Source organism: Phragmites australis, chromosome 1 (genome assembly GCF_958298935.1).
Source record: "Phragmites australis chromosome 1, lpPhrAust1.1, whole genome shotgun sequence".
In the NCBI taxonomy this organism is placed as follows: domain Eukaryota; kingdom Viridiplantae; phylum Streptophyta; class Magnoliopsida; order Poales; family Poaceae; genus Phragmites; species Phragmites australis.
This window is the reverse complement of record NC_084921.1, coordinates 11985653-11997621: the sequence shown is the minus strand read 5'-3', so window position 1 is coordinate 11997621 and position 11969 is coordinate 11985653. Positions and strand designations below refer to the sequence as shown.

At 40.5% G+C, this 11969-nt stretch overlaps 1 protein-coding gene across 1 annotated transcript; it reads left to right on the top strand.

Moving 5' to 3' along the window:
• Positions 1-2235: 2235 nt before the first annotated feature.
• Positions 2236-11192, top strand: LOC133909925 (NEDD8-activating enzyme E1 catalytic subunit-like). Its single transcript, XM_062352456.1, has 9 exons — positions 2236-2423; positions 2522-2685; positions 3770-3972; positions 4529-4761; positions 4833-4895; positions 4977-5033; positions 6062-6183; positions 10140-10257; positions 10719-11192. The coding sequence occupies exons 1-9, from the start codon at positions 2304-2306 to the stop codon at positions 11004-11006; spliced, it is 1368 nt and encodes a 455-aa protein (XP_062208440.1). The 5' UTR covers positions 2236-2303; the 3' UTR covers positions 11007-11192.
• The last annotated feature ends 777 nt before the right edge of the window (positions 11193-11969 follow it).

Genomic DNA, 11969 nt, shown 5'->3' with positions numbered 1-11969 from the left:
AATACGTGTATAATTTTTTTGAACTACATATGCTAAGGACAGAAGCAGAATGTTAAATGTGTTAATTTTCAGATTTTACAAGAATCTTTACAGGTGCTCATATATAGAAATTTACTTACCACAATCTTATTTACCCAGTGGCTGACACCATCTGCCCAAGAAGATTAACCTGAAGAATAGAGAGGCAAGCAGGCACATGGATAGGTCATTCAAGTCAAACAGCCATTCGACGAAAGCATTCAGAGAAGATGTTACAGGGGAGATGAGATTCTGAAAATTACACTTGATCATGAAATGTGGTGTCAGTTCGTACAGTAGTCCAATAGATTGATCAATGTGTAATTGTATATCCTATAATACCTATTTCTTTTGCATGTAAATCTTCATATATAATCATACAGATGCCATGATATTAGTCTATCTTTCCTAAACTCACTAATTTCCTTTTTTTTTTGTGCATTTGAAAGTGGTAAATAGCAAAATAGTTCTAGGTGGTTGGATATGACTTCCTAGAGCAATAAGTACTATTAGAAGTTGTTTCAGGGTCAAGCTCATAAGAAGCTTTTCGATTGTACAGACTGAATGCATTCCATTAAAAAGCATCATGTGTCTTTGTATTGATTGTTGCTCCGCGTCAATAGAAAAAAATATACGATCATTCATCATACACAATTTCATTGACATTAAAATCTACTAACCATACATTCTCGAATTATAACCAACATGAGAAATTGTCAAATTTTGAGAGGAAATTGTTGATATTTTACCCTAAGCACACTTACCTTACAAATTTATAAAAATGGAATAGGTATGATCATTTTCACGATCCAAGTCAGCGGCACCGTGGTCAGCCTGTTGTTAATAGTGGCGTCAGTTAAATCTAGAACTCAATCAACATACGAGTTAGACGTTTGGTCATGCCCCAAAATATGAACTGGATGGTCATAATTGGTATATAGGAACATATTGCCAATGCTGATAATCTTGCGTTGCGCCCAATTCTTTCACCAACAACCATTTACAATGTTATGCTTTGTCTAAAAGAAATTAACTATTAAATACGAGTCCATAACCTTCACATTGTATGTACCAAAAGCATATTAGCAATCAAAACAGAGATGCAAATGGTATATCTTTTTTGTACTTTTGATTGTTGTAATGTTAGACTTTTAGTGTTACGGAGCACTTTTGCTCTATAAAATTAAATATATTATCTTTAGCATGTTGTTTAATCTCTTCATGTGAAAAGTAAAATCGATATCGTTTGTCAAATTTAGGAACATTTTTCTGTGTTTCTGTTACAACACACATGTATTATTATGAAAATAAATATGGATAAGACGGTTGTCGGGTCTCAAGGGTTGTTGGTTCGGTCTCAAGGGTTGTTGGTCGGGTCTCTATGGTTGTTGAATGCTATCTTGGGATTTTCTATCGGTAATGTAGGATTTGTTTCTTCTAATCTTTTTTCTTAAAACCTATTCTTTTAACTTCAAGCTCAAATATCTAAGCAGAAAAGGAATAACTCCAATTTTAAGTTTTATGTAGCCGCATCTCGTGGCACCATAGGATTTTTTTTTTTTTTATTTTATATTTTGTGACAATTTCTAAGTATATACTTTATGTTCTACTTCAACGCTTAACCTGACTCTCCTTTCCTTATGTTTTTTATGAGTGTTCTATGAATGTTCGAATAAGGATGCAAACTTGGTTATACAACAATGTGTTGTATGGTGTTCATAATAGTGTCTTTAGTATTTGCAATGCTTCAACAATGTTAACAATATTATTTTTTGAAAGATATTTTGACGATGATATTTGGTTTTAGAGGAATCAACAATATTATCATATGCAAATTTGTGACTCCCGTTGCAACACATAGACATTCAACTATACAGTCTAATTTGCACACATACAAGATCAAACCATCATTCAACTTTTAGAGGTAGTAGAAATAAAAATAGTTATAAATATGCAGCAGATCTGTCATGTGGTAATATAGAGAATCTCTACTTAGATTTAATGATATAAGTAATATCTATCTATATATATATATAGTCTTATATCAATTTTATTTTCATTATAACTCACGGTGACTCAACTAGTAAAATAAAAAATAAAACCGGGCTGCCCAACTTCTGCCGAAATCCGTCCGATCGGGCGCATCACGCATCCTGGCCGTCCAGCCAAGCACCTGGTGTTAATTCCGACCTCCTTTCGGCCTTTCCGCCGCAGCCATTAAAGCCCGCAGTCCGGCCGCACCCTCTGCAATCGAAGGCAAGGTAGTCGCACCGCCGACCGCCGAGATGGCCTCCCCGGACGCGGAGCTTCCGGCGCCGACGGAGCCCGAGAGGTGGCGGGACCTCGACATGCTCCTCTCCCGCCCCGGCAACCTCGCTGAGGCCACCTTTGACCCCAGCCCCAAAGTGAGCCGCCCCCGTTACTCATCCTCCTTCGCCGTATCTCGTTGCGATTCCTCCCTCTTTACTTACTCTGATACGGTTGGTTTGATCCGTGCGCGCAGTTGCGGGACCTGCTTGGGAGCCTCGTGGAGGTCCTGGTGGTGGGCGCTGGCGGGCTGGGGGGCGAGCTCCTCAAGGACCTCGCTCTCTCCGGGTTCAAGAAACTGCACGTCATCGACATGGACACCATCGACGTCTCCAACCTCAACCGCCAGTTCCTCTTCAGGTCCGGCTGGTCTTCTCCTCACCCCCGTCGCTTGTGTATCTTCGTTTGTTATTGTCTTGCGAGTTGGGAGAGGAACTGAAGGGATTTATGTTCTGGTGATGTTAGGATTTGATGCTCCGTTCAAATGCCAATCGCTACCTGCCTGTAGGCCTTCTGATTCCACTGATATATCTCTTCTGCATCTTCTTCTTAATCGGATGGCAGAGCTCCTGCCCTTCGGGGTTTAAGGATAAAAAAATCTCTTTTATCTTCACTAATCATAATCAAAGGGTTAATCTTTTCAGTGGCAAACCATCAATTTATTCAAGTGGCTTCGCTTATTTGCCACTGTGACCCACAGTCATTGACTCAGATGGTCTTACATTTTATTGATACGAGTGACATCATAATCAAAGGGTCAATCTTTTAAGTGGCAAATCATCAAAAAAAAAATTACCTTCACTATGCATTTGTTTACAAGTTTTGAGTTACCAAATGACAGTTAGACAGGATGCAGGGTAAACAGATTTTTTTTTTATGCAACGGTGCTGTAAACACATCCTCTGCAAAACCATTTAGGATGCCGCCACTTGTCCCCAACATGGATCTCAAAGCAGTGGACGAGCGAGCGGTGCTACATGACAGGTTTGAGATCCACGTTGAGATCTAGGACAGGTTTGAGACCCATCTATCTCCACCACTTTCAAATCCATGTTGGGGACAGGTGGCAGCCATCTAGGTGGTGCTGCAGAAGGATGCGTCTACAGGACCACTGCATGGAAGCTCAATGTGATGGTGATGGCGACATAGTATAGGCATATTTCCCTGAGAAAACTTTATAATGTCTTGGGAGGATAAATAGCGACAGGAAGGATAATTTGGGTTCCCCAAGGCAAGCCTAAGTGAATCGCGAAAGAAAGAATTATCATTCTCCATTTTAAATTCAAACTGAGGCTAAAATTTGACTTGGTTTCTCATCACATTATGCTGAAGCCTCACTTAATTGCAGCCACAACTATTTGTGTGCTTTGATATTAGATTTTCTTTATATAATTACTTGTCATCTTTTATCGTTTCATTGTGGGCTGTATGCACTCATGTACAGAATTCAAGATGTTGGGAAGTCCAAGGCTGAAGTAGCGGCGAAGAGGGTTATGGAGCGAGTTAGTGGGGTGAACATTGTGCCCCACTTTTGCAGGATTGAAGATAAAGAGATAGAGTTCTACAGTCAGTTCCACATAATTGTGCTTGGTCTAGATTCCATTGAGGCTCGAAGCTATATCAATTCTGTGGCTTGTGGTTTCTTAGGTATGTTTTTCCGTGTCAAATTTTATGTAGATATATTCTGCGACTCAGGAAAATTGGCTTCAAACTAGGAGACTGCAGCCTTTGGGTCTACAGCATGTCCTTGTTCCTTTCTAGAACTGTGGTTGTGACATTACACATTGAGATTTGCAAGTGAACTACATCCATCACGCTCAATTGGGACTAATAAAGTTTTACAAGAAAATGTGCGCTAGAGATTAATGGCAATCAATTTTGTTCTGTATCCACTTCAACTTAAACTATCAATGGTCAACTCTGCACACTGCTTATAATTCTTCAAAATTATTACTTCTTTTCTCAAGTGATAATTATGATGCTGTGGAGATAAACTCAAGGTTTTGGCTATGAGTTCACTGGTCTCTCCTCAGTGCAGACTATATTTGGCCCGTTATTGTTGGTTATGACCTTCGTAATGTAGTTTGTTTATGTTTCTGCTTATCAGTTGATCAGAGCCTATGCATGTTATTATTTACACAGTAGAAATCAAAATGTGTCATGCATGACATAATGGTTCGCCACATATTCATTCATATTGCAGAGTACGACTCAAATGACAATCCAATCCCAGAGACGTTTAAACCTATGGTAGATGGTGGAACCGAAGGCTTCAAAGGTCATGCTAGAGTCATAATACCAGGGAAAACACCTTGCTTTGAATGCAACATATGGCTTTTTCCTCCCCAGGTTAAATATCCCTTATGTACCCTCGCTGAGACTCCAAGAACTGCAGCTCATTGCATTGAGTATGCTCATTTGATCAAATGGGATGAGGTACTACTTTTGTCTCTTTATGATTTCTCTTTCAGTTCTCCCCACGCCTACAGTTAAATTCACTGTTGTAGGTTCATCCCCGAAAACCTTTTGATGCTGATGATGCTGAGCATATGCAGTGGATTTATTCACAGGCATGCTTTACTGCAATGTCGTGTAATTTATTTTATTATTAGTGTCCTCTGTCGAATCTTTTGATATGTGTACTTATACAGGCTTTAAAGAGAGCAGAGCTTTTTGGTATTTCTGGTGTAACATATTCATTGACTCAGGTTTGTTCTCTGTTTATTGACCAAGCCTTGCTGTATTTTAGTCCTTACGTATCTCAAATCGTTGCTTCTTATACTGATAGAATGTGTTTTACCTTCAATTCGGTAATGATGCACGATTTCTATAGACAAACCAATTTTAACCTCTCTTTTTTTCCGAAGTCATAACTCATGACATTTAATCTATATTGCACGTAGTGATGTTAAACAATAGAACCTTGTGATGTTAAATTTTGTGTTCAAAGAGGACATGAATGCGGGGATGGGTGGGTAAGAAAAATCCACTGCGGAATTGCTCATTGTCTGCTAATATGGCGGCTTGAGTGATATAAAGAAGCTAAGGTCTGAGCATAAGAATGGTTCTAAATCAGGGCTATAGCTTCTTTAAGTTCTGTTAAGTTATGGAATTGCTTATTTTTAAAATAATTATAGCGTTGTAATATGGGAACTGGCTAACTGCACATACTCTACCGGTCTACCCTAATTTTGAATGAATATGTCTTTTGATTATCAGTATATCTTTGATTCCGGTGCTATTGCACATGTGTTTCTTTGTTGCTTTATGCACAAAAACTCATCATCTAGTTGATTATTTTACATGATTTACCTGGTGCTTAAGCACTTCACTAGGTAACCATGCTTCTCATTCTTGGTACTTGGCGTTTTAATTTTCCATAGAATTGAATAGTATTCTTTTGTCATAAATGTTTTTGTGCCATTTTCTCGGAAGTTCAGCGACTTATTCTCTGTGCATGGCATATATAGTGCTTTCGTCTTATTTGTTTTGATATTGACACAGAAGTAATGATCTTTTTATATATATTAGTATCTGGAATCCTAATTTTTATTTTTGTCAGTAGTCTAATCTGCCTGTTTTTTTCTATATTTATTTATGTCTGCTAGATTGAATTCTAGATTAACTGGATAACAGAGTTCCAACTTTGTATGTGATGCATAAATTTCATTTTCTTAAATTTTATTTTCATAGGACAGTGACATGTGTAATAATGGCCATGTTTTATGATTTTCAGGGTGTTGTCAAGAATATAATCCCAGCCATTGCTTCCACGAATGCAATTATATCTGCTGCTTGTGCATTGGAAGCCTTCAAGCTTATATCTGGGTGCAGCAAAAGTGTGTCAAACTATCTCACGTGAGTTCCACTTGTTCATATCCCATTCTTACTCTAAAAGTTGGTTTCCTCAAAGAGTGAGGACTAAAGTAGTTCTTTAAATTTATGATTTAGAAATGTTTTCGTTCCATCTTTTAACCAAATCCATTGCCACCTGAAAATTTAACTAATAGCATAATCTCCATTCTCCAAACAAACTAATTAATTTGCATATTAGACCATAAAGGAATCCTAGTATCCTACGCGCTAGATTCTGTTTGATGATAAACACCGGATGTAACACTGCTTTGGGGCTATAAGTTACATAGCTATTCAATATTAATCGCATCACATGTAGTGATATAATGCACATGCAGATTTTGAGAGAAGCAATGGTCCTTAACTAGATAGATATATTTATTATCTCACGGATCGTCAGTCTTTAATGATTTGGTTGCAAATGTTCTGAGACCTCAACAGTACACTAAACGCTGATTGCCAACAAAAAGTAACCAAATTCGAAATGCAATTTAAAAATGAGAAAATGAATTGAAAAATAAAGGTGCCCATTCATCTTGTTAGCGCTTTGGACCAGAGTTTCCATGCCTTGGACCGTTCTGACAGTGGTGGGACATCAAGAAATGGTGCCAGTTCTTCAGCTTTAATAACTCCACCATTTGATGAAATGTACTGCCTAATCTGTAAGTTATTTAAGGAGCCATCAGAAATTTGTAATAGAAAAAATAAATATGCAGTAAATGGTCATGGTGATTTCAAATAGCGGAAGCCACATTTTCTCTGAAGAAAATAAAATACCATCTTCCACCTCTTCTCTTCAAGCCCATCATTTGGATCACCATCCCTCAACACAAATGAGAATACATGTGGAATTGATTTAATGAGCATTACGTACAGTTTCAACCTACCTACGCATGCCAGCATTACATAGTGAGAATGAACAATCAAGTCAAACCCTTTTAAATTACAGATTGAATAAAGTTCATCCCATTTTCTTTTTCTACTCGTTGCCTTCTATAATAATATGCATCCAAGTACCTGCAGGCACATGAAATTTTAGTGTCAACAATAAGAATGTGTACATGATGATTTTTGTTCACATACAAAGTTGCATTTCCAAATTATATGTGTAGATTTATGTCCCATTTCATTGTAGTCATCTTAACAGGAAGTAATGAAAGGTATAACACCGGAACATCCCAGCACCAGAATACAGATTCTTCTAACATTATCACGAATATCCTATGAGGAACATTATCATGCCCAAATCATGAGATAATTTGCATGACGAGTGTAATGGATAAATTCCAAAAAACACATATATAATAAGAAAGCACTCCAACTCAACTTAATGTATTTTATTCGATTGGTTTGCCAACAAACAACATTTCAAATAGAACTTTCTTCGGGGTTTCTTTTTTTCCCCTAGGATGCTTTTTTAAACAGGAAATTCTAGAACACCATGAAGCATGCAAAGTACAGGCAATATCCAACTCGAAATTACAGTAATATGATGTGATTGACAGGTTGAGTAGCTCTGCAAGATCAAAAGCAAAGGGAATTTGTCTTTTTGTTCCTTTCAGTCAAGAGTGTAATAGGGTGATCCAGAAGTTTCAAAATACTCATTAAAAATTACATGAAACTTACCAGAACAAATCTGACGGAATGATAATAGTAGAATCATAAGATCTCCGCTGCCTACCACGATTATCTTCATCACTTCTAGTAGAAGAGGAGGTGGTATCAACGGAAGGCACATTGAGTTAAATGACAATGCCTCCGCTAAAGCTCCCAAAAATAAAAAGCAGTAGCTAATGCTCATGAAATCTTCGAGTGTGCTTTTATTTTTCTTTTACCTTTCGAATTGAGAGAGCACCTCTCTAGATAAAGAGTGAAATGTTCGCAAAAAAGTAGATGGCATATTGATTAAAACTGTTCTTCGTTCTCAGTATGTAATTTAGTCATTGATCACTAAGACATTCACAAAATGCTCACTTCAGGGAATAGAACAACATGACAAAGATGAAGACATTATGCCAGAACAGCTTTGGCCTTTGGCCAGTACATATACAGTTAGTACGCACAAACTCTATCCTATAGTACTAAACATACTTGAACTTGAGAGAATGGCAATGATGGTAGTGTACACCAGCACAATGGAAACAATGGGCGCTGTCACGAATGAAACCCTTAACAAATACGCACCCACTTCCTGCAAAAGAGCAACAACACAACCAATATCAGCACAATTCCTAGTGATCAAGAGTATCAGTTACATCTCCCCTGCTCCATAACCTTGGCTTTCTCCAGCAGAGGCTTGGCCCGCATCCTAAATGACTTGTCAACCAGCTTTGCACGGTAGTCTTTTGGGAAGACATACAACACCTCTCCTTCCTCCGACACCTACACAATTCGCAATGATTATCACCGAAGGCTGGAAGGCCAGCAGCAGGGGATGCAAGGAGCTCGGGAGGCAACGCCACCGATGGTGACACGATCGCCGAAGTGGTCGACTGCCTCCATGGCGTGGTCCCGCAAGTCAGAGGGGAGGTGGTCCATCTCAACGACGCTGCCAGGGCGCGCAAGCGTCGGTGTCTGAATAGTTCCCGTGCGCGCCCTCACATCAGGGCGCCAAGAGTGCGGGGACGGGAGCCGGCTGGGGGCGACGTGGAGATGGAGGGGAAGAGAAGAAGGGGAGAGTAGAAGGGGGCATGGCGCGGGGGCCTGCGGGGAGAAGGGAGGGGTAGGCGGAGACAAAGGTGGAGGGAGAGAGATGGAGGCGGTGGCGGCCATGGCGGGGTTGTTTGGGGTTGGTGGGGGCTGAGTGGGAGCCTCAGCGCCGGAGAAGGAGGGCCCGATGGCGGCAGAGGCGTCCATCGCAGGCGCGCGAGCTCGAAGGGTTTGGTTGAAGCGGCGGAGAGGGGAAAGGAGGCGGACGCGGAACACTACAGCGGTAGCAGTGAGGAGGCGGCGTGGAGGGTATGCTAGGGTTCGTGGCGGTGCGGAGGTGTTGCGGCGGTGCAGAGCAAGCAGAAATGGCCTAGATCCGGAGGGAGTGAGTAGGGAGGAGGGCGCACGCGCACGCGCACGGGAGGCATCGATGAGGCGAGTCGGGAGAGGAGCAGCGCTTTCGGGACTCGGAGAGGAGGCGAAACGATCGTGGGCCCGTGAGTGTTGGATGAACTGGGCGCTTTGGGCCATCAGATTTGATGAAGCCATACGAGAAGAGGTCTGAATGCTTCATTTCAAGAAAGCAAGATTCTTGCATGCACAGATTGGGCTGGACAGAGGAAAGACCATTTGTGTGGAGGTAGAAGGTTGTGTGGACGTAGGAAAGAGTTGAACTAATCTATTATATAGGTGTATAGATTGTAGCGTTGAGTAGTGGCATTAGCCTTGTTACGAGTTATCTTGCACACATGGGTGCTGTATCTTTAGAGTTACTGGGGCTGTGACCTGTGAGCTTTTGTGTTTAAGTGATCTTGGGGCTGCCGTGAGTCAATGGAATAATATCAAGTAGAAAATGGTGTGTGGTTGTGTGGACATTTCGACCGGCATCACAAACTACATCGAGTGTTGTTTCTTCCCAAAGTTGGTGCGTGTACGCGAGTCTGTGGCGTGTTCATGTTTTTGAAAAACACGATTGATTCCCTAGGTTGAGGGGGGAAAGAGTATACAGTATAGTGATTCAACTTCAGCATAGAGGTCATTAATATCAATTGGTTTGAATGTTTGATAATTGCCTTGAGTGCTGAGTTACTTTTTTGTGTTGCCACTCCACATGCTTGATTACTTGGCAAGATTTGATGGGTCATTTGTCACTATATTCCTCAGAGCATTTTAATTTGTATCCTACTAGATGCTATACTGCTGTTAACATTTTTAACAGTTATATCTGACTCATGCATTTCTTGATGGGGTTACAAAAACACAACACATGTTCAGTTTGACGACCAGTGATTATTTATGTTTATTTACAGGTACAATGGTCTTGAAGGAACTCATATTAAAGTAACCGATTTTGTCAGAGACAAAGATTGCCTTGTATGTGGGCCTGGTACCCTTATCGAGCTGGATACATCATCTACTCTTTCGGAGGTCAGTAACAAGCTCAAAACCTTGCAAACCCATGTCAGCGGAGTTAAATTCTGATTGCATGAGCAATTTTCCTTTGCTAGGATTATCTTATTCAAATTCCTACATATGCTCTGCTATGTCATTTTGTGTATTGCTAGTCTGAGGTATATTCTTTCTCATGTTATGGACGTATTTGTGAAAGGGGCATAGACATACTGTTTTTAAGTATGCAAAAGTAGCTCAACTTGATCGCATGTCTACACAGGCACATATGAACACAATCATCATATAAAAATCACATAACTGAGTCTTAAACAGAAAAACAGAACTGGCTATGTTGTTCGCTAAGTTTAATCGACGTGCCATGTTGTAGCTCAAGGGTTCTTCTATACAATGTGTTTTCATACATTTGTGCAAACATTTCTTGATTACCACTTTGTGTGCTGCTCATAGATATCTAAGCCCATTACACTGATTGACAGTTCATCAAAATGCTTGAAGAGGACCCCAGACTGCGGATGTCAAAAGCTAGTGTGACGCATGAAGGCAACAACCTGTACATGCAGTCACCGGAGGTTCTCGAGCAGATGACTCGGCCAAACCTGAGCATTCCAATGTTTGAGCTCCTTAAAGGAGTCCCATATGCGACTGTCCATGTCACGGGTATGGCAGAGAACAACGGGAAGAAAGTGTCGTCACAGAGGAAGCTCCGTCTTGCCTTCAAGGGTGTCGAAGAAGCATCGAAAATGGATACGACCGAGAGCTCGTGATACCATCATCATCACCTTGCTAGCTAAGTCTCCCAAGAAGATAATTAACCCAGTGTTTTTGAGACAGTCCAGTGCATTTTTCAAGCAGCCGGAACCAAAATTGAAATATGCGCATGATAATTCTCAAAGAGGAACATATGTGCTTTGTACAAATTTATTGGTTAACTGAAATGAGGTTTGCGAAAAGTGAGTCATGTTGGACTATTCGCAGTTTGTATGTTACGTGGGGCCTGACTTATGGGCGCCGCACCCGGCAGTTGGGGCGACTATTAGGAATCAAGGCTTGCCATTAGAGATAGGTTAGATCGGTTTAAAACTAGAGTAATTTCAGATGAGTTAAATTAGAGATAAGATGCAGTTGGATTCGGATAGAGATAAAGCAGGAATTACATTGGGTTTAGTTAAGGAGTTGGAGTCGGCTAAGATTGCATCTGCCATCTCTATTAAAGGAGAGGCCATCGTGATAATAAAGGCAAGCAAGATTATTCCCTCACCTTCCTGTTCTTCTGCTCTTCTTCCTGCGCTTCTCTCCTCTCTCCCATGACGGCGCCCTCTTGTCGACCATCAGTACTTCCTCCAAAGCCAATCCACCAGCCATAACATTGTAACTCCGGTCACCCATGCTTGAAGTGTAGGGGAAGCTTTCTTCGCATTCTTCCATGCCATTCTTGAACTTTTAGACCTCCTTTGGAATTGGAGCAAAGGAATTTCATAGGATACGAAGATTTTCTTCACGTTGCAGAGAAATTCTAGCATGAGCTCTAGCCTCATTTTTCCAATTCCTTTGAAAGTTCCAATGCATCGTCTCTCTTTCTCTTTCCTTTCTCTCTTGCTAATGAACATCTAACTCCCAAATTCCTCTACTCTTCCTGTGGAGCATCCAAACACTTCACACGAGTAATTCCTGCAGTTTTTCATTTCATAAGATTCAAGATGCTTTGCAACTCTAATTATATGTTTTTT

Bases quoted from the DNA above. Each gene is read 5' to 3' on its own strand.
- LOC133909925 (XM_062352456.1), top strand. From the start codon at position 2,304: ATGGCCTCCCCGGACGCGGAGCTTCCGGCGCCGACGGAGCCCGAGAGG. The intron at 2,686-3,769 runs GTCCGGCTGGTC...ACTCATGTACAG, and splicing joins AACCGCCAGTTCCTCTTCAG to AATTCAAGATGTTGGGAAGT. The intron at 3,973-4,528 runs GTATGTTTTTCC...TTCATATTGCAG, and splicing joins TGTGGCTTGTGGTTTCTTAG to AGTACGACTCAAATGACAAT.